General features: G+C 38.2%; 1 protein-coding gene across 7 annotated transcripts in view; it reads right to left on the bottom strand.

Annotated features, from left to right (window-relative positions):
- Positions 1-5,790: 5,790 nt before the first annotated feature.
- The window catches only part of EPRS1 (glutamyl-prolyl-tRNA synthetase 1), a 39,286-nt gene continuing 25,184 nt past the window's right edge, over positions 5,791-19,892 (bottom strand). For 5 of the 7 annotated variants that reach the window (XM_056357203.1, XM_056357206.1, XM_056357204.1 and 2 more), the window contains 15 exons: positions 19,112-19,360; positions 18,067-18,297; positions 17,483-17,748; positions 16,179-16,230; positions 15,163-15,372; positions 14,935-15,007; positions 14,072-14,151; positions 13,639-13,740; positions 12,859-13,014; positions 12,538-12,735; positions 12,006-12,179; positions 10,673-10,833; positions 9,590-9,668; positions 6,430-6,494; positions 5,791-6,160 (listed from right to left, as the gene is read on the bottom strand). In XM_056357203.1, coding sequence (XP_056213178.1) covers positions 6,010-6,160; positions 6,430-6,494; positions 9,590-9,668; positions 10,673-10,833; positions 12,006-12,179; positions 12,538-12,735; positions 12,859-13,014; positions 13,639-13,740; positions 14,072-14,151; positions 14,935-15,007; positions 15,163-15,372; positions 16,179-16,230; positions 17,483-17,748; positions 18,067-18,297; positions 19,112-19,360 — 2,247 coding nt within the window. In that variant the 3' untranslated portion in view covers positions 5,791-6,009. The remainder of the gene's footprint in view (positions 6,161-6,429; positions 6,495-9,589; positions 9,669-10,672; positions 10,834-12,005; positions 12,180-12,537; positions 12,736-12,858; positions 13,015-13,638; positions 13,741-14,071; positions 14,152-14,934; positions 15,008-15,162; positions 15,373-16,178; positions 16,231-17,482; positions 17,749-18,066; positions 18,298-19,111; positions 19,361-19,892) is intronic. The other 2 variants (XM_056357209.1, XM_056357210.1) reach the window with 1 other exon arrangement.

Genomic DNA, 19,892 nt, shown 5'->3' with positions numbered 1-19,892 from the left:
TTAATAATGAACAGAAATCTTTTCCGCTTTAAGTCCTACAGAAAACACATTAAACGTTGAAATGTAAACTAACAAAACTTGTAATTTCTAGCTCCAAAGCCCTGAAAGTCGAATATAAGACTTACTTTACCTCACCTAGAGCAGTACATAAAAGCAGCTGCTTTATTAGACGGGTTCTCTCAGCTTTCCCCCCAGGATGTCCAGTTAACACTTTGCAAATGTCTGGTTCCTATCCCAACTGAAATATTTCTATTTTTAAGAAATATATTTGGATATGTATATATATACAGACGTACAGAGAGAAAGAAAGAGAACTCACATGTGTGTCTTATGTCAAATAAAGTGAGACAGTTTCCGCAGGGATAAAAAACCAGCCCCCATCCCTCCTCCCAAATGTAGACTTTTCAAAACCCTATGCTAAGAAAAAACAGGCTGAAAGGCTAAACCTCTGTGCACTCAGCAGAACCTCCTGCAAAAGATTTATGTAGCAGAGTTTCTCCCCCGCCTGCTCTCCCAAGCACAGGTTAACAAACCTCAGCAAAGAAAACTTCAGCTCAGGTTCTTCAGTCAGCATCTAGACAGTCCCAAAACAGTTTTTACCCCCAAATTAAGGGAAGACCGAGACTCTCCTTTTGCCCTCACCTATTCTTTTGTCTCATGCAAACTGGGAACACTTCTCCAAATAAAACTACATTCTAGACAAAAAATACAGCAGAATTACTAAAGCACTGAGAGAGGAGATTGTGGATGATTGGTATTTCAGGATTAGGTATTTCCTGATAAGTATCTCCTTAGGGTGGTAGTACACTTTGTCCTGTGTTTGGCCAGCCAGTGGATTAGGGAGAAAATGTCCCTTGTGGATCACCGCAGGCTTTAGAAAGTCAACACTTACGCTACTTACACATTACGTACTGAGAAACACATGTGGTGATAGCTGGAAACATGTATGGGTGCAGGCATAAAATCCATTGTCCTTGCTAACAAAGGACTGAAGAAAACGACATTATACTCACCCATCTCGGAGGAGCAGTAAATAGTCTCTAGAAAAGTCATTAAGCAGAAGCGCAGAGGGCTGGGAACGTTGAGCAACTGCAATAGGTTATTTACCTGTTTCGGTGTCTCCTTGGGGTGCGTGACAGTAACAGCAGTCCATGAAGATAACGTAGTTGAACACATTGAAGAGCAGACCTGCAATCCCGACAATGAGGACGAGCAGTGCTTTCTCAGTCTTCTGAGGATTGATAAACCTCTTGATTGCCTCAACAAAGATGCTAAACATCAGAGCGGTGGCAAAAACAGAGTTGCCAAAAGCTCCTAGCACATCTGCCCGGCTGAAGCCGAAAGTGTTAGCCTTGTGCCACCTGATGCGACTGAACCGAACGGTGAACAAACCGATGATCATGGAGATCAAGTGAGAGAGAACAGCAAAGGCATCTGACGCTAAGGAAAGAGAATTGCCAACATAGGCTACCGAGATCTCAACGGCAAAAAGCATGAGGCTCACCACGCACATGAGGATGAGCCTGCTGCTCCTGCCCGAGTAGCGGCCCATTGCGGCTGCTCTCTTCCCCTTGCTCCGAGGTTCTGCGAGACGCAGCGTGCAAGGAACAACTCACTGCCTGCGATTCTGCCCTTCACCTGTCAGGGCTGCTCACATGCAGGAGCCACTTTTATAGGAAGCAGTAAAGCAATAAATCAGTTTAAAGGGCAGCTTAGCTAGATTTGTCATATGAAGGCAGCCTGAAGGCTCCAGTCCTGTAAGGGTTCCACCCTCAGAAAGCTTTTTTTTTTTTTTTTTATTACTACAAACCCAAAAATAAACCAAGGGACACTGCTGGGAGCACCAGCACTTGCTACCCTGCCTAATGTCACTGTCCTAAAAAAATGAATTAGGCCCAGGCAGGAGAGCCAAAGAAGGCAGCTCGAATTTTTAAGCAGTTTGAGGCTTTTCTTTTGCATAAAACTCCCCTCTAAGGTCTATTTCAACCATTTCTGTTACCAGTAACTTTAGTACTGAGAAAATACTACGACCTGCCTGCAGATGAAGACACGATGGGTGGTCATTATTTTTAAGAACATGGTAAACGTGAACTGCCTGTAAGTGTCATTGAACTCGTTGTCCACCGAGCAAGTTTCAAAGACAACTGATCTTCCATTTTAGCAACCTGGAGTTCTCCACTGCTTGTACTTGTGGCGCTTTTTAACGTTGCCCGTGGAAATGGAGCAGAGTTGGAGGCCACTTTCTAAACATGCAGGCAGTAGACATGGAGGCTGAGTCTTCACAACAAACCCCAAGCACATTATTTATTTCCCATTTAGAAAGCCCTGTCTATCTCATAATCCCAAAGTAATCCTCATACACTTGCAAGAAAGAGCCAGATTTGGGGAAAGCACAACCAGAAGCTAAGGGGGCAATAAGAGCTTCAGAGGTCCTGGCTTGTACCTGGTGTCATTTCCGGAACAGAGTAAGAATCTGAAGCAGTGAACTTTTTTTTGGTCACTTACTGTAGCATCTGTTAAGCTCCTCCTCGGTGTACACCTAATTTAGGCACACTCACAAACCGCTGCCAAGGAAATCTAGCTGCTCGTAGCACACTAGGCAATATGGATGATAAGACCAGGTGCCTTCCTTGAAAAGTTTACGATCCAGTTTTTGTTTGAAATGCCCACCTGCGCACATATATACACGGTTAGTTACAAGAAAAAATGGAAGGAAATTACATGCAGTACAGCCACCGAGAGATAAGATAGTAACATTGATAACCTGAGCTGACCAACCGTCCCTGCTGGCCTTAGGCTTCCCAAAGTGAATTAACTTAAAAACTCAAACACCCACCCCCAATTCTTATTTTTTTGCTCACAGGATTTCAATAGCCAAAATATTTACGTTTAAAGTCCAGTTCGTTGGAAGCCTTGCTTGCCAACAGATGCAATTTACTTATTTGTCTACCTACACACTGCAGCTGCAACTCCGGAGGGTTCCCCCCGCCGCTATTTCAAGACCACCACTAACCCTGGTAGGGTGAATTAGTAGAACTAATTACAACATTCAAACTGGTACTTGCTCTTCTCCATCGTCTCCCACCTGTGTTACTACTTCTATTCCAGCTATTTTTCTATGGTGTTTCCTTCCTTTTCAACTGCTTACTTTGTTACCTGAACAACACAGCATCCAAAATGAGAAAATTTTTTTCAAGAGTTATTCATCTTTCAATGGGAACAGACCGAGCCCAAACTTCAGAGCTCTCAAATGTCCTGCCTTACGCAAGGTTTTGACTGCCAAAACAAGAGCTCAAGCTAAATGAAGCACTCCCTTTGCAGCACGGCTAAAACGCCCAAGTGTGCTCTATTTTGTCAATGAGGAGAAGCACCATGTTAAGGGAGATCCCCTACCTCCCACCTTACTATGCTGTTTAACCCAGTTTTATCCATATATAAGAACCGAGGAACACCGAGAGATTTACAGTTCTCATAAACACAAAGTCCTATCATTTATCAACTGTAGTGCATTATTCTGATTCATATACTTATTTTCTAACAGACACAATCTACTGAGAGTCTGAAAGCCTTCACCCCAGTACAGTTAAGAGGATGGATGTTTCTATAAGGCTTTGCTGATAGCTCGGATGGCACTTCTGGTGAAAGGACACCTCAGATGGAAGTGCCTCTCCCAGGCAGCCGTCAGCCTCCCTGCAGAAGATCACCTCAGAGAGATCTGCTGCCGACTCGTCCACATTCCAGACACTTCAAGCCCACCTATGATCAGGAAGAAACATGCTGGGGGAAAGGGGGGGGGGGGGTGGCGGGGAGAGAGAGGGGCGGGGGGGGGGGAAGGGCTGACCTGTGAAATCCCTGGCTTCAAACAAACCCTTTTGTAAGTTGAGAGCAACTCATTTCTAAGAACAGTGTTGTCAACATGTTTGCTCATGAATTTGGTCCAGTCAACTGGTTGAGAGGTTGCTGTTTGTTCAAACTGATAAAGTTGCAGCAGTGCTGGCGACTGACTTTGTCTTGCCTTCCCTTTGCTCCACGTTATTAACTGCTTCCACATCTCATTTTTAAAACACCGGTGTTGTAGAGCGTTTTGATGGGAGTTGAAAGTGCTCATCTATTCTTAATAATGTTTTGCTCCATCAAAAAAATCTCGGCATGCTCCTGTCTTATGCCTGAGGACACTGAAACTGCTGGTTGCTGCCTCCCCTCGCCCCCAGCATGAGAACGCTGCAGCAGGCAATTCCTCTCAAGACTTGTCTTAGCTACCCAGCATTGGAGGCTGGAAAAACATCACTCCAATATTACTACTTACTCTCTTTCTCAAAGTGTAATTCCAGTCAGCGTTAGAGACAGCATACCAGGGTAGAAAGACCTTAGGGCAACTCTTCTGGTATTGTCAACTGAAAACAAAAGATGACTGCATGCACTGACATATCATTCCCCAAATCCTTTGCTCATTACTACCTCCGCGACCGTCTTTATACCTAATAAATACCTACTATACAAAATACCTATACAGGTGAATGCAAGGCAGACGATTTTAAGATGCAACTGAAGCAAACCCTTCAGGACTAACCATCAGGAAAGGAATATTACAGAGAATTTCCAAGTGCTCAAGCACTCCCAGCAAGCTGAAGTGTTTAATAATTTTCACACTTTTCTGTGAAGAATCAGGGTATTACCCCAAGGTGCATGATCCTAAAATGGACATGCCACTGATTCAGATTTAATAATGAGAATTTTGATTAGGAAGGCTGACCACAGGAATCTGGGCAAAAGCAAACATTCTGCATGCTTTTGAAAAGCAGAGAAGTGTGAAGATCTGGGAATAGCATTGTAAGTTGCCTGTATACTTAAAAGACTTTTAGACTATTGATGCTACATAAAAATAGGGTTTTGGAAACAGGCAGCCATGGAGTATTGTCCCAGGAAGAGTCTGGGGAGGTTCTTACTGGTCCAGCTTTTTAATTGCCCAGTTTTCACGTAACTGTTTTCAGGGAAAGGGATTTAAGTAGACAGCCTTCAAACAGACAGGAGAAAAATGTAACAAATTAAGCATGTGTCATCCAAAAGTTATTTTGTGCCAGGCAGGGCTATCTAATTATTATTTTTTTAATTCAATCAGAGCGTGAGTAATTTTATTGGAAAGTGGAAGTAATTTTATTTTTAAAATGATTTCCTAACTGCAGCATCCAGCATTCTCTGCTGAAGCAACACATATTAAGTGCAGGAGAAGCGAAAGGGTTTTATGAAACATGCCTATAACCACATATATAACCACAGCCTAAAACCTTTAGCACTGAAAATACCTGTCTTTGGATTGCCTTTGCATTGCTCATTGCAGTATCACTGACAGACAAGTATAAATGCCAGTTTATAAGGTAAGAGAAACAGGGCTTTGCTAAATACCTGCAAGGAATGCCATTCACGCGCATCTTGCAAACAATGTGGCATTTAAAGCAAGAGAGCTTTCAAATTTGTTTACAAGTGGGTGAAAATATTCCTCAAAACGCCTGACTCCAGGGGGAGTTTTCAAAAAGGGTAGCGTTTACCACGCCTACAAGTCAGCAGCAAGTCTGTACCGAAAACTGAAAAATTTGAAGGCAAAATTAAAAGCAGATGTTTTATCTATAAAGTTGATGTGGGCACACTAAACTGTACTGTACAGTGTTCATGGCATTCTCTCCAGTCTTTCAGGCATTTTCTCAATGTACACATGCATCACAACGGAGAAAAGACGAGCAAAGGATACCTATGCTCCCCATTGAGCCACACAGAAAAAAACACCAAAGCACATTACAGCTCACAATACATGTTTATTATTAGAGATGTTTACAGAAAAGTCTGTGAATTACTGCTAGCCTAAGACTGACAACTGGGGCAGGTTTATGGTTTATGGCTTTGTTTTTTAAATCATTTAAAAAGTCGCAAAACTGATTAAGTTTGGGGGTTATTTCAGTCTTATTAAAAAAAGTTCAATTCACAGATAAAGGAGAAGGTGCTTTCACTAGTAATTTAGTAACTACGACCAAATAGGGTGTAAAACTTGGCAGGGTTTTTGCCGCAGACACATCTTGCCCCACACTGTAGTTCATGGAGAGGCTGAAAAGGTATGCAGAGGCTTTTTGCTCCCATGGAGGGGGCGCCAGGCTCAAGATCTTGATCCCTGAAATAAAAGCATACTCATAAATAGATACTTTCATTTAAAAATAAAGATGCAATAAAGCGTATTACACATAAACCTCAAAAGCACACTAAGCAGTCTGAAAGTTTCCCAAGTAAGAGAGTAAATACACTGAATTATGCAGGACAGCAAGAGTCAAGGGTGAGGACTGTACATCAGTGTTTACCCAGAGGCATCTTACATCCCCGTTTTATATTCAAAACATTTTGATTTTGACTTTGGTGATACTCTCCAGTTCAGTTATATTTTACCTGGCAGTGGTCTTCTTGATCCAGTCCTCGCACTCAATTTCCCCACAGAAAGGGATTTGTACAATCTGAAGGATGGGGGACGGGGGGAAGGGGAAGAAGAGAACAACAGTTATACGTCTGGAAAAAAAAAAAAAGTCATCCTTGCCTATGGAAGATTACTAAACCCTAACATCTCACATACAGTCAAAACCGTAAAAGTTCCAATTGCCACAATTAAATTTTAGTAGTTCTTTCTTGTCAGAGAAATAGATAAGCATAGTCATCCCTCCACAGTGCAGCATGGAAAAACCTACACCAACCCACAGCAGCATTTAAATCAAGTCGGGGTACTGGTTTTATAATTTATTTTTTTTTAACCCAATATATCTTCCTTCTGTGCAAACTATAATCACTGTTTTCTCCTGGAAAAGTTTAATACTTTCAGACTGCAGAACAAATGCTTGCTTACATACTGCAAGACAGTGCTTTCATGATGAAGTTTCATTTTTAATTCCATTACTATGAATTTTCATATTTTCTGAGTAAGACGAGAACATACATATTTTAAGAAAACAATCATCAACACCACATTTTTCTTGGGGGCAGGGTGAAGTGGTGACTATTTTCCTGCTCTTTCCTTTCGTTAGCTTAACTGAAGAAAACTGAGAAAGATGAAATAATAATCCCATACACTCTTCTCAGTACTACTCTTAATTGTTGTAGCAAATCTCTTTTCCCAAGTCTCATAGTCTATTTCACTGATTTTTTTCATTTTATAGGGCTTTCACAGTGAAAATTCTGTTTACTACTAAAAAGTAGGATTACTGTTAAAAAAACACCCCTTACACACATATGAACACTTATGTAATGCTAACAGCTAAGGGCAACAACAGCTACTAAATTAAGCCTTCAGGCATTTTAATTCTATCCAAACTGTGAATAAGGTTTGCTCATCTGTGGCTTGCTTTCACCAAAATTGCGTTCTTAGTGCAAAATTCTCAATTTGCCTTGAACTGGAAGACACCTTCACTAGACTTCATTTTATAGCTTCACTTTCTTGCAACTGAAAAAAGGAACTATTACCAGCCTACTACACTTTTCTTGCATTAAACTGTAGGTAGATGATTTTTTAAAAAATATCTATGCAATTATTCTTAAAGTTTCAACTAAGCTTTGCAAGCAACTTAAAAGAACACAGAAGCAGTCAGCATTTTTAAAGAGCTAACAGTCTACATTGCAATTATAGTAAGGGGAGAGCAGCAACAGGAATTAAGCTTACAAATTTTCTTCTTAAATAGCAGTCAGTGCTAACACCGTAATTTCAAGAAATTACAGAATACATATGCTATTAAATTTTGTCCACACGACATATGTAAGTAGAGAGTGAAACAGTCATAAAATGATGTATGTAATTTTTTTTCAATTCAGAGATGCTGATTATAATAAACTATGTTATATAAGTACCAAAATCTAGCTGTACACAATGGTGAATGTTGGACATTGAAGACCAGGCATTTTACCCTCTCCACAGGCAGAGGGTATCATCTGGAACCTCTATGGCAGGAGAAGAAAGGGGTTTCTGCAGTATTTCATCAAAATTAAAGAACAACAATTTATGTGCATGCACAAATACAGAATTAGCTTCACATTCCATTCCTGCTGCCCTTGGAATGAGCTTGATTCTTCATTTCAGTTTATTTTTTACGTACAAGTTTACTGTAATTTTTAAGATTTTTTTAAGAGCTTATTTCTTCCTTAACTGTTTCTTTGTCTTGAAGACAGTCAAAAATAGTTTCAGTGTGCTTGTTTAATTCAGAAGTGAAAGGTACATGACGGGCCGTCTTGAAATCACAACACATGAGAGCAGTAGTACCAGCTGAACGTCTACGCAGAGCACAGTTATTTGTTAAGCCAAGAGTAAAGATTTTTGGGTTTTAAAATCGACTACCAGATGCTGTAGACACACTCGCACCAAGGAAATGGTGCGGTCAGCAGAAAGAGCCCAAAGCTCTTTGGAAGCAGAATATTTCACACCTGTATTTAGTTATGCAGAGGAAAAAAAGGTAGTACTACTATTAGAGCACCTGCGCACAGAATGCCTGAAAATTCTACATCCTCAGCTTCATAAGCATGCTAAATCAGTCCCTCCTCGCTTCATAATTATTTCTGTAAATCTTCTTATAAATTGAATTTAAGTGCAACAGAAGTGCAAGTTCACAAAAGTACTATGAATTCTTGGTATTTGTGCATTTTCCATCAGAAATTTTGACGTTTTCAGAGTAGATCTAATTGATACACAAAAAACGCTGATCTCTTTTTATAAAACATAGCCTTAATGATTGATCCCAGAGAACCTACTACTTGAACACATTAATCTTAATACATGTACAATTTCACAAGCTGAGGTTTGTGACAGAATTTCAAGGTTAAGAACTTCTGCAGTGGACCTCTGAAAAAGAAGCCGCAGCTCAGTTCTCTACTGAAGACTTTAATCTCTCACCTAGAGTACAAATACTTTGTCAGAACTTTACATTTTTCACAGATCTCTAGATCAGTAGAGCTCAATCATCCACATTATGAGCTATTCTTACTATCAATCCAAGGTTTCAGACTTGCAGTAATTATTAATGAACCCAATGGCTTCTACTTGGGTCATAAAAGTAAAACTCTATGACGTAAATAGCATGTACTTTAAACTCCTACTTGAACCCTATTATGAGATTTGACAAGTGTTTTTCACTGTTACCATTATGATAATGACAGTAAGTTTATCTTAATCTGAGTATTTACATTAATCTCTCTGAAAAGCGCCTTCTGATAAAAATGTAACACTCTAAATACAAATTGCCAAACTGTAGCATTGTAAGTCACTGCAAGACACCCTGTCACTGCTGGCATAGGACTACACTTTGAGTGGTGGCAACCCGAAACACTGTTTTATTTAGTAAATACAGTATTTTAGCAAAAGAAGAAAGCTATGTGTATCATAAATTTTGGGAAAGCTGATTATTTTTGTGTGCAACTCTATAGGAGAGGCTTCATCTGCTTGTAAGGGGAAGTTCCATAAAAACCACAACAGTATTCATATAAAAGCTTTGAAATTTCTAGCCCCTGATTATCTATAAGGGACAGAAAATATGCGAAGGCACTTCCTGGGATAGAATGAAGTAAAGTTCCTTACCTTTCCTGAATCAAGCTCTTTTTGAAAGTCCTCCATAGTATTGGCCACCACCATATGACTTTTTAGGTCCTCAGAAGCTCTAAGAAAACAAAACAACCAAAAATTCAGTCAGGGCAGATTTATGCACATAACCTTACTGGCCAAATGAACTAAGTTTGCAGAGTCAGTCAAAACAAAAAGTTACAAGAGAAGATACATATTCATTTGAATCAGGTTATGTCTTTTTATCATTTCCACCTTCAAAGACAAAATCTTGATTAATTGCCAATGGGGTGTTCTCCGGGCTGCTGAACATTTCACTGTGTTAATTCACACTGTTGTGCATGTCAGTTCAACGCCAACCAGCTATAGATAGAAACAGTAAGTACTATAGATGCAGATTTTTCTTTTTTAATCATGTTCTAAAACTAAATAGCAAAATGCTTTTTAACTAGGTTAAAAACTACGACACCAGGTAAAAATATTCTGCTTGTAAGCAACTTCTATCACCACAGAAGAAAGCAGAAAAACTCAATCTGCTGTTGGTGCTGGATCAGCAGCCTGTTCTTAGTGTACTTACAAACAACAATTTGCAATGACAGACACACAAGGGATTTTGGCACATGCAATAAGTGCTAATAACAGTTCCAAATGCATTTGATTGCTTATAAGAAAGCAATCCTATGAAAGTCAACAGGACATAGGGTCTAAAATATACCTCTGAACACAGAACTTCAACTACTGAAGTTTCTTGGACAGCTTTGTGTCTTTCCAAATCCCCTACCAAAAGCATCTTTCAGGAACGAATCCTGTGCACTATTATCCCATTAACTATTTATGGTGCATTTGTTTATTAACACTTCACATGAATTAAAATAAGTATTTTAAAAAATAATTTCAAACCTTTAATATTCTTTTTATGTAGCACAACAGGAAACTTCTATCACTATACATGAACAAGTTTCAGAGGCACAAAAATGAAATGTCACAAAGATGGGCCTAACTCGTCTTTCTCCACAAATGAAGCAACAATGGGAGAAATTCTTCTGACAGGTGAAGTGCATCTGCGATTAGCACAGCTGTTTACTGTACTTCTCAATTTACCTGTTGTAAAGGTTAGCATGGATCTCCTCCAAAACCTGCTTCAGTCTATCTTCTGCTTCATGTTCAGAAAAGGTCAGCTTCTGTCCTGTGTCTCTTCTAACAGCTACAAACTGTTGGCTCTTCATGTCTCGTGGTCCCACTTCAACCCTGACTGGAACACCCTTCATTAAAAAACATTAGGAGTTATAGAAGGTACAATGAGTAAGTCATTCTCAGAAGTCTTTGGGTTGGTTGGGTTTTTTTTCTCTCTCTCTCCCCACCTCTCTTTCTTTTTTTGTTCTAAAGCCCCATCTTAATATGGAATCACTCTACACATTTAAGTTTCTTTGGAGAAGTATCAGAATATAGTCCACTGCTTTTATGCATTTCTATCTTTTCCATCCACACTCTCTTCACTTGTGCATTATACCTTGCTCCAACCTTGCTTCACTAGCTTGGATGCTGCATCTGTGCCAACATGCAATTAATACTAAGACAGTTAAACCACAACTAAAATTACACTAAGATGCGTATCCCCAATAGTGCAAATCCAGTTTTTTGAAGATTTTGAAGATTTTTTTTGAATTTTAAAGAATGATTAAGACTTCTATAGTCATTTTAATGTTTTAGTTCATCCAATAATACCTTTTAATTCTGTTTTTACAGAACACTTCCAATGGCATGAACAGCAGATAGCAAAAGTTCTGTTAAATATAGCCCTGATATCAACATAGAATATTAGACTACAAACAGACAGCTGCTTTATGTAAAGCTTTTATGATTCATAAACTTCGGTGGTAAAAACTATGTAATTTCTCATCTCCCATATAACATCAAACAAAAGAGTTTCCATTTAACTAATAAGTTAGGAGTCCACTGAGTTTAACTTATTTTCTCTACATCCTGCTAACACATGTCCCAAGCTGTACACATTTTTTCATTGGAAATGAAGACAGTGGGTGTGAATGCATTTTGGTGGGTGGTTTTGGTTTGATGTCATACAGGTTTATCTTTGCTGTTCCACTGTGTGCAGCACTGTTGTGACCCTGGAGACACTTGAGTATTAGCAGACATTTTTAAACATGCACGTAATTTGCTCTATTAATTTCATTTTCTAGTTATACGAAGTGGAGACTTGCAAGTTCAAAAATCACTAATGACATGTAAATCCTAGCGAAGAGAACAAGTCTCAAAACATCTTTTCTTCATTTATTAATGAAAGTGACCACTGATTATCAGGCAGAAACTCTTCACTTAGAGAAGTATTTGTCTTCAGAATACAAGGCATGCTTAACACGCCTCATATATACCCCCCACCTACAAGCTTCAAAACGCCTCCTGAAAACAGAAGTACCTTAAGTTCCCAGTGGTTGAACTTCCAACCAGGTGAATAGTTGTCTCTTAAATCAGCCCGTACACGGATATTAACACCAAGCAGCCTATTACGATATTCATTGCATTTCTTCAATAAAGCCTCTTTGTCCTCTTCAGAAAGGGAATTTGTGATACCACAGGGAATAATTACAACCTGCAATATAACATGACATGTACTTTATGTTATAAAAAAGTTATCTCATAGTTATAAAAAACTTTAAAACAATGTTGTGGCCCTATATCACAGTAATTTCTTTCAATTTCTCAGAAGTGAAGGATACATTTCCCTTTTCATCCAAATGGTACAGATAAAATTACTTGAAATGGATGGACTATTAAAGGGAGCTTGTCCACCACAATACCCTAATAATTTGTATTGACTACATACAGCAAGCTCTGCAATTCAACAGCTCCTATACTATGTTAAGTCTTCCAGGTGTCCAACATGAAATGCTCATGAATTCCACAACAGGAAAGGAAACAAAATTGTAGTTTAAGGAATTTTTACACACCTGAACACAGGCTACTCGAGGTGGGAGCACCAATCCCATGTTATCTCCATGAATCATTGTCATTACACCAATAGTTCGAGTTGTAATGCCCCAGGAATTCTGATAAGCAAACTGTTTTTCTCCTGGTTTCTTGGGATCTTCAAATACAATTTCAAACATCTTTGAGAAATTCTGCCCTAGATGATGTGATGTTGCTCCCTGAAACAGATGCACACAGAAAATTCTACTCAACGGAAAGTTAAGTCTATGAAGCATCAGTTCAAGACTTTCATCTTACTGTACTTACTGAAAAAAAAAAAAAAGCTTCTAATAGATAATCACCTGGATTGCTCTTCCACTGGCAGATATAAATGCCTCTACAGTAGTAGTATAATCACCCCCTGCGAATTTCTCCTTCTCTGTCTTCCTTCCTTTCACAACAGGTATTGCTAGGAGATCTTCATACACTTGAGCATACAGATCAAGTATCTGCATTACCTATGATGAACATATTGTCTTTAAGAATTACTCAGTATTTTGCATTTGCTAAATCATGAAATACTTTTATGTACCAGTCTACAAACTTAAAAATTTAACGCTTTCTCAAGATTGTGATTGAAAAATAAGATTTTTTTCAATCGCTTTAAACTTTGGCTGTTATGTTCTGTGTCAAATAGCAACAACTATAAACCACAACAGAAAACAAGAACAGTCACTGCAGAAATGCCAGCCCAATGGTTACATTAACTTCTGGTTTCCAGCTAAAAGTTTGATATGCCATGACAGTCAACGGAACATCCGTATTTCAGGCAAAGGAAGTGTTAAAATTTCTAGCAGTTAACATGTGAACACATTATATAGATTTTTAACGAAAATAATTTTTAGGAAAAGCATTCTTTATATATCGCACTCTTCAGACTCCCCATATTGTTTGAAGAGACTAAAGCCTCAGACACAGGCTACATCTAAGAAAACAGTGAGCTCTAGTACACTTGACATTTTTCATAAGGACTCCCAAAGAAAAGGAGACAGATTTCCATGAGGTCCTAGTAAAAAGATTTGTGTTGCTATGGAGTAAAGTAATTTTGTGAAAGTAAAAGCACCAGCACATTTGCTTTTTACCTCCTCTGCTGCTTCTTCATATGTTGCAAATGCTGTGTGACCCTCTTGCCAAAGGAACTCACGAGTGCGAAGAAAAGGCTGGGGATGTTTGAACTCCCAACGCTGGAGGGGAGGAATAAAATAATTGAACACCATGATTAATGCTGAAGTGCCAAATTATTGTTAAATATAATGTTTATAAATAAGTATTAGAAAATTCTCAGCAAAGACAAAAAGTCAACTATTCACAGATTTCTACTTAAACAATATAAATGTACATTGATAAAGCACGTTTTACTAGAAAGTGAGAAAAACAAATCACACAAACCACATTCACACTTTTGCCATGAAATACGTGCTGTGATCAGTATCGTCATGCCACGTCCACATACAATAATTGTCCTACACTGCACTTAAGATACAACAGTTATTCAGAAATCATGTACAGACATACCACAACATTGCACCACTGATTAAGCTTGATAGGAAGATCCCTGTGTGACTGCACCCACTTTGCATAGACAGGATACATGACTGGAAAAAGAAAGCAGCTTTGGGTCTCTGCACAATACAGCCAGTTTATGCCAAACCTTTCTTTCTGCTACATACAAGCTGTATGTAATTCTCTGCTGTAAAAACTATGCTTTTATGTTTAATTCTCTTTACAAAGCATTTTTTATCTTAACACATACTATTTTCACTGAAAAGAATACTTTCATGTCATCCTGTTTCTCTGCAAAACTGCTTGCTTGCTAGCCAAAGTACAATCCAAAGCTTAACATCCAATGACACTACGTTTGAGTCACTGACTTTGAGCATGTAAATACATCTAGGTTCAAAATAGAAATTCACTGACCTAGAGATTTCAGGATGCTATAACATACCTGGTTCAATTAAAAACTCATCCAGCCTTAGGTCTTAAATTTTTTATTTAAATTACTCTGAGGAAATTTTAGTAAAAGCTAGTTTCACAGCCATGGTCAAAGTACACGCAAAACTAAAGTGAATTATGAGATGAAGAAATTTTCCTATGAACAATATAGAACAACAAATGTTGTTCAGTCAAATCAAATCATTCTTCAGGATACTAAGGGAAAAATTCCTAGAGTGTACATTTCCTAGAAAAGTCCATTTAAGGGAACATACATGCTGTGACATTTGCTATAAGCAGCAGCAAATTTAGGAAATTTTGGTAAGGAGTTATAGAAAACGTTCTAAAAAACAGGTTTCCGCTTTTTAAAATGGAAACTTGTCTATCAGCTACATTATACCTCTAACTGTGTTATTTACAGCCAAACTGCATGAAAAGAAGTCTACCTGTTTCACTTGTGGGACGTATAGCAATTGGTTCAGCCAGTTCTGTTTTCCCAGATCTTGTGACCCACGCAACCTGAAGGAAGGGGGTGAGGGAAGAGAGGGAAAAAAAAAAAAAAAAAAAAAATCAAACAAAGGAAGTTTGAAAAAAACCTTTACTATCATACTCAACCACAGACTAAGTTGTTGGGTTCTCTTGTACTCAGATTAGAACAAAGTTTTTAAGTGTACCTCGGGAGCAAAGTCAGCAATGTGAGTCTTCTCCTTCTCCAGGGCAGCCTGGGACACGAACATGGGGAAGTAACAGTTTTCCACTCCAAGTTTCTTGATCTCTGCGTCGAAGAAGTTCTTGATAGCTTCCCAAATAGCATAAGCCCAAGGACGAAGAACATAACAGCCACTCACATCATAGTATTCAATCATCTCTGATTTTGTGATCACCTTTCAAAAGATTATTTAGATACTAAAGTTTCAATTTTATACACAAAGAACATTTAGTAATTCATCTGTGCGGCATGCAATTCAAGCAAAGTCTCCTATTTACAACTTTGTGCCCAAAAAGTTAGCAAAGATATGCTTTGATATTGCTTCTGTTTCTTGTAATTAGAAAAAGTTATGCAGGAACATTAAGTTTAATAATAGATCTAAATAATGTAAACACACTTAACTAAAACTGAATTTCAAGAATCCAAATAAGAGACAGTAGCTAATTTACAGGAACCAACAAACTGCACTTCTGTAACAAATGTCTCTAGCTCATGTCAGAAAAGATTTTTATTTCTTAGGGTATAATTAAAATTATACCAGCAAGAGGCAATGTACACCACTAATATCTCTTTACAATCTTTCGTAAGTAGGCTAATCTAAACTAATCATCCCTACTCTGGTTGTTTTGAGCCTTATGAGCCAGCAAATTCATTCAGTATCAACAGATTCTGACTGTTGTTATACACCATCCTGAGGTGAAATCAAACTCCCAAGCCTGTGAAATACTCTTACTTCACTGAAGTTTTGTACTCTTAATGAAAGAGGAGTTCGTATGTGAATTAAGAAAATCATATATATATATGTATCGAGAGATATATATATATATAAGGAGGGAGGGGTGGAATGGTTGACACTCATCCTTTTTACAGCTTCCTGAAGTTAGTCAGACCTTCAATCCAGGCACTTCTACGTAAGACCATGATAGAAATGCAGGAAACAGAAAAAAGCAAGTATTTTAATTCAAACTGATGTGCACTTACCTGGGAGAACCAGTCTGCAAGATTTTCTTCTTTTTTAGCTTCTAGACCCAGCCTACAGTATTAGAAAAGAACCACATTTGTGCTGTACAGTATTTAGCAGTGAAATTTACCCTCGCTTTTTTTTTTTTTTTTTTTTTTTTTTTTTTTTTTTTTTTTTTTGGAGGGAGGGTCAGGTTGGGGTGGAGAAAAAATGGGCCATGGAACAGAATATTTTAATCTTACTTCATAAAGCTAATTTTTCCTTTTTTTTTTTTTCCTCCTGAAAGTTTAGTACATATTGCCTATTACAAATTGCTAGTATTTCCTTACCTTGGCTAACAAGATTTCATAAAAAGAGCTCAGTTCCTTTTCTACTGCTTGAACCCTTGTAATTCTCACCATAATGATGCATTAAGAATCTCAAGCACCTCCAGTAAGAATCTAAGATTAACCAGACCTGGGTGTAAGCTGTTCTACTCTTTGTTTTAAAAATTTCTTACCTAGCCAGTGGCTACAATTTCAGGAAACATATGCAACTTGAATTCAGTACTCATGTGAGCATCAGTCACACTGTTCTAGACAGAAAACTGACCCTACCATCAAAATAAAGATAACCAGTAAAACTACATGATTCTAAAGAAGGCTAAACTCACCAGACTCAAATGACAGTAGACAAAAGTAAAGTTTTTACATCTCTACAGAGAAATTTTAAGGGTGAAAAATACATTTTTCAGGCATAATTTCTATACAAAATAACCACATCTCTGTCTCTTAGCATGTAATTTGCGTATCTGAAAGATGAAATAAATAGTGCTGCATAAGACATGCTGTGCAAAGACTTCTAAAATTCAGGGTAGTAGCTAGTGAGGGAATGCACAGCAATCATCACTGCTTCCACCATTAACAGCAGCAGTACCTTGCTCTGGGCTGGGCTACGTACTTCTCATGGTACTTGCAGTAAGTATTTTGGAAACCTTGGTACAACGAAATAAGCATAAGGGTGGTTTTTTCCTCCAGGGTTTATACTGAGCAAGATACAGCAGCACATTTGCAGAAGCATACCAAGTTCTCAATGACAATAACAATACCCACAGTTACTAGGTGTGCACACTGCTTTATATTCTTCCTACAGGCTAGGCAGGATTTTCCTTAGTAGGATGCCAAGGTACAGCTGACACTAAATAAGCTTTGATCCTAAATACGAATACAGTTATTTTGCACATGTCCGCACTTTCAAGTGAAATGAGAAGCCTACACAACTCTAAATCTGAATAGAAGCAAACAGTTAAGGTTTCTAGAGAATAGCTTAAAGATTGTATCTTTACCTGGTTTGTTTCTTAGGGCCTTGACCCTCTCCTGATCCATCTGAGGACAGCTCATTGCCACGCTGTCCTTGCAAAGGTTCTTTTTTGGGGCCATCATTTTGCTTTGGTTGCTTACTCTGTTTTTCAGACTTGTTGTCTTTCTCTTTCTTCTTCTTGTCTTTGTCATCAGTGCCACTAGCCGAAACTGGTTTATAATCAACTCCTGCAACAGACTTATACTGGGCCTTCAACTGAAGAAGTTCCTTAACAGCTGCATCTATCTTTTCCTTGAAGAATTAAAAAAAAAAAAAAAAAAGGAGAAATTTATACAGAAATCACAGGAATAAAGTGGCTCTTATCAAAGAAATAAAATAGATCTATGTATGGCATTGTGGGCATCCATACAGCATTGGGGAAAAAAATCTGCAAAAACCAATGCTTAACTTAAATGCATTACCATTTTAAGGACTGTATCTGACAGGAATAATTTTAAAAGTATATTTCAGATCGCAGAATTCAAATGCTGCCTATTCTAAATGTGTATTTCTAGTTCCCATAATCACACTGATTTTAAAATAGATTTTTAGATTACAGTACATTTTTACCTTTTCTGCTTTTTCTGCTTTCAGTTTCCTAACTTCATCTCCTTGAAGAGCTACTTTGCTAAACAGAGCTTTAGCTTCAGGTGTGTCTGGACCACTGGGTACTGTGTCCAATGCCTGAGGCAAAGCGGCTTGAGCTACTGGTGGATGTCCTGGCTTGTAGTCCTGCCCAGTCTTTTCCTTGTAGTCAGCTTTTAGAGAAAGAAGGAGTTTTACTGCTTCATCTATTTCATCCTATATGGAGGACAAATAGCAAGATGTACTGATAAGAATTAGAGAGAACTGACAAGCAGCATTGATTTTCAGGCTAAGAAAATAAAATTTCCATCTAGCAATAAACAGTGCTTCATAATTAGGCAAGGACTCAAGTAACAGCTCTTCTCCAAGCAACAGGAATATGAGAGCTGGCACATTGTACCGGAACGTTTGCTTAGCCCACCTGGCCAGCTATAGCCTGTTAAAAACTGCAACAGAATCTGTACTGAAAAATACAAGAAACTGTTTCAGAAAACAGCCTTTTAAAAAAAAAACAAACCAAACACACAGAGAAAAAAACCTAATCCAACACCAAAACCAATTCTGCAAGGTAAAATATAAGCAAAAAAAACACCCAGCAGCTCCTGAAAACATATAGGTTTGTCTTGTGTTCTTTTCCACAACTATCACTGGATTTGTCAAGTTTTGAAGTCTTACTATTGTTGCAGGACACTACATACTTCTATCTTCACCCATCCCAAATACAGTAAGAAAAAGTAAAATACATTAAAAACTTCTGCAGGATTAACGTCTGCCATGCATGTGTCTATTAATTTAGATGTGAGAAGTTAAGTTTGACTTTCTACACCAGCTGAATTTAGAATTCACACCTCTGAGTCAAGAAAGTATCCAGCATCAGAATAGTCTTGTGTGGTGTTACCAGACCATGCAAGTTTGATGGCTAAGCTATGACCCAAACATAAGGGAGTTTGATCATTATTTGGTGACAGATTTCCCCCCAGTGGCAAAAAGTGGCAGGAGTTACAATTGCTTACTCTATTGACTATTATACCTTGGAAGCTTTCTCTGCTTTGAGTCTGCGTACCACTTCCCCTTGTTCAGCTACATTATCATACAGTGCTTTGCCATCCACTAAGTTACAGTGTGCCAAGTTACTGCAGCATACAGAAGATGGAAGAGTAGTAGAAGGTATACAAGAAGGAGCTGAAGGTGGGTTTCCAGGCTTGTACTCTTGACCTGTCTTTTCTTTATATTCTGCTTTTAGATTTAAAAGAATTTTCACAGCCTCATCTATTTGTTCCTGAAGCAAGAAAGGAAAAACAACAGTTGCAGATAAAGATAGAAATAAGAGAGATGCAACACAATAGGTAAGATAACATAACCTTTACTGGAATTGCACTAATTTTGCTGTTACAATAAAACTTTTAGAGCTAACTTGTTAGTGTAAGTTGTCATTATTGAGTTCTGTAGTAAAACCTGGTAGCCAGAATAATGACAAGTTGCACATCAAAAGGACTGAATCAGGCAGTATATGCAAGGGCTGACCTCTGTGCCATGAAAGCTTCCCATTCAGGCAGCTTAGCACCCTCCAGATACAGCAGTCCATGACTTTGTACACTGGAGAATGGAAGCAAATACTCTCCCATTAATACATATGAATTTATTTTATATGTATATAAATATACATAATATGAATTAATTTATATGAATTAATAAACAAAAAAGAGAATAAAGAATGGTTCCCTGGCCACTGTCAAATTACTACCAAATTTATTATTGCCATTCTAGCTTTCAAGTTCCAGCCCTTTTTTCAAGTTATTGCTTATATTCTA

This window comes from Falco biarmicus, chromosome 12 (genome assembly GCF_023638135.1).
Source record: "Falco biarmicus isolate bFalBia1 chromosome 12, bFalBia1.pri, whole genome shotgun sequence".
In the NCBI taxonomy this organism is placed as follows: Eukaryota; Metazoa; Chordata; class Aves; order Falconiformes; family Falconidae; genus Falco; species Falco biarmicus.
Note: the sequence above shows the minus strand (reverse complement) of the source record. Positions and strands in the feature narration are given on the sequence as shown.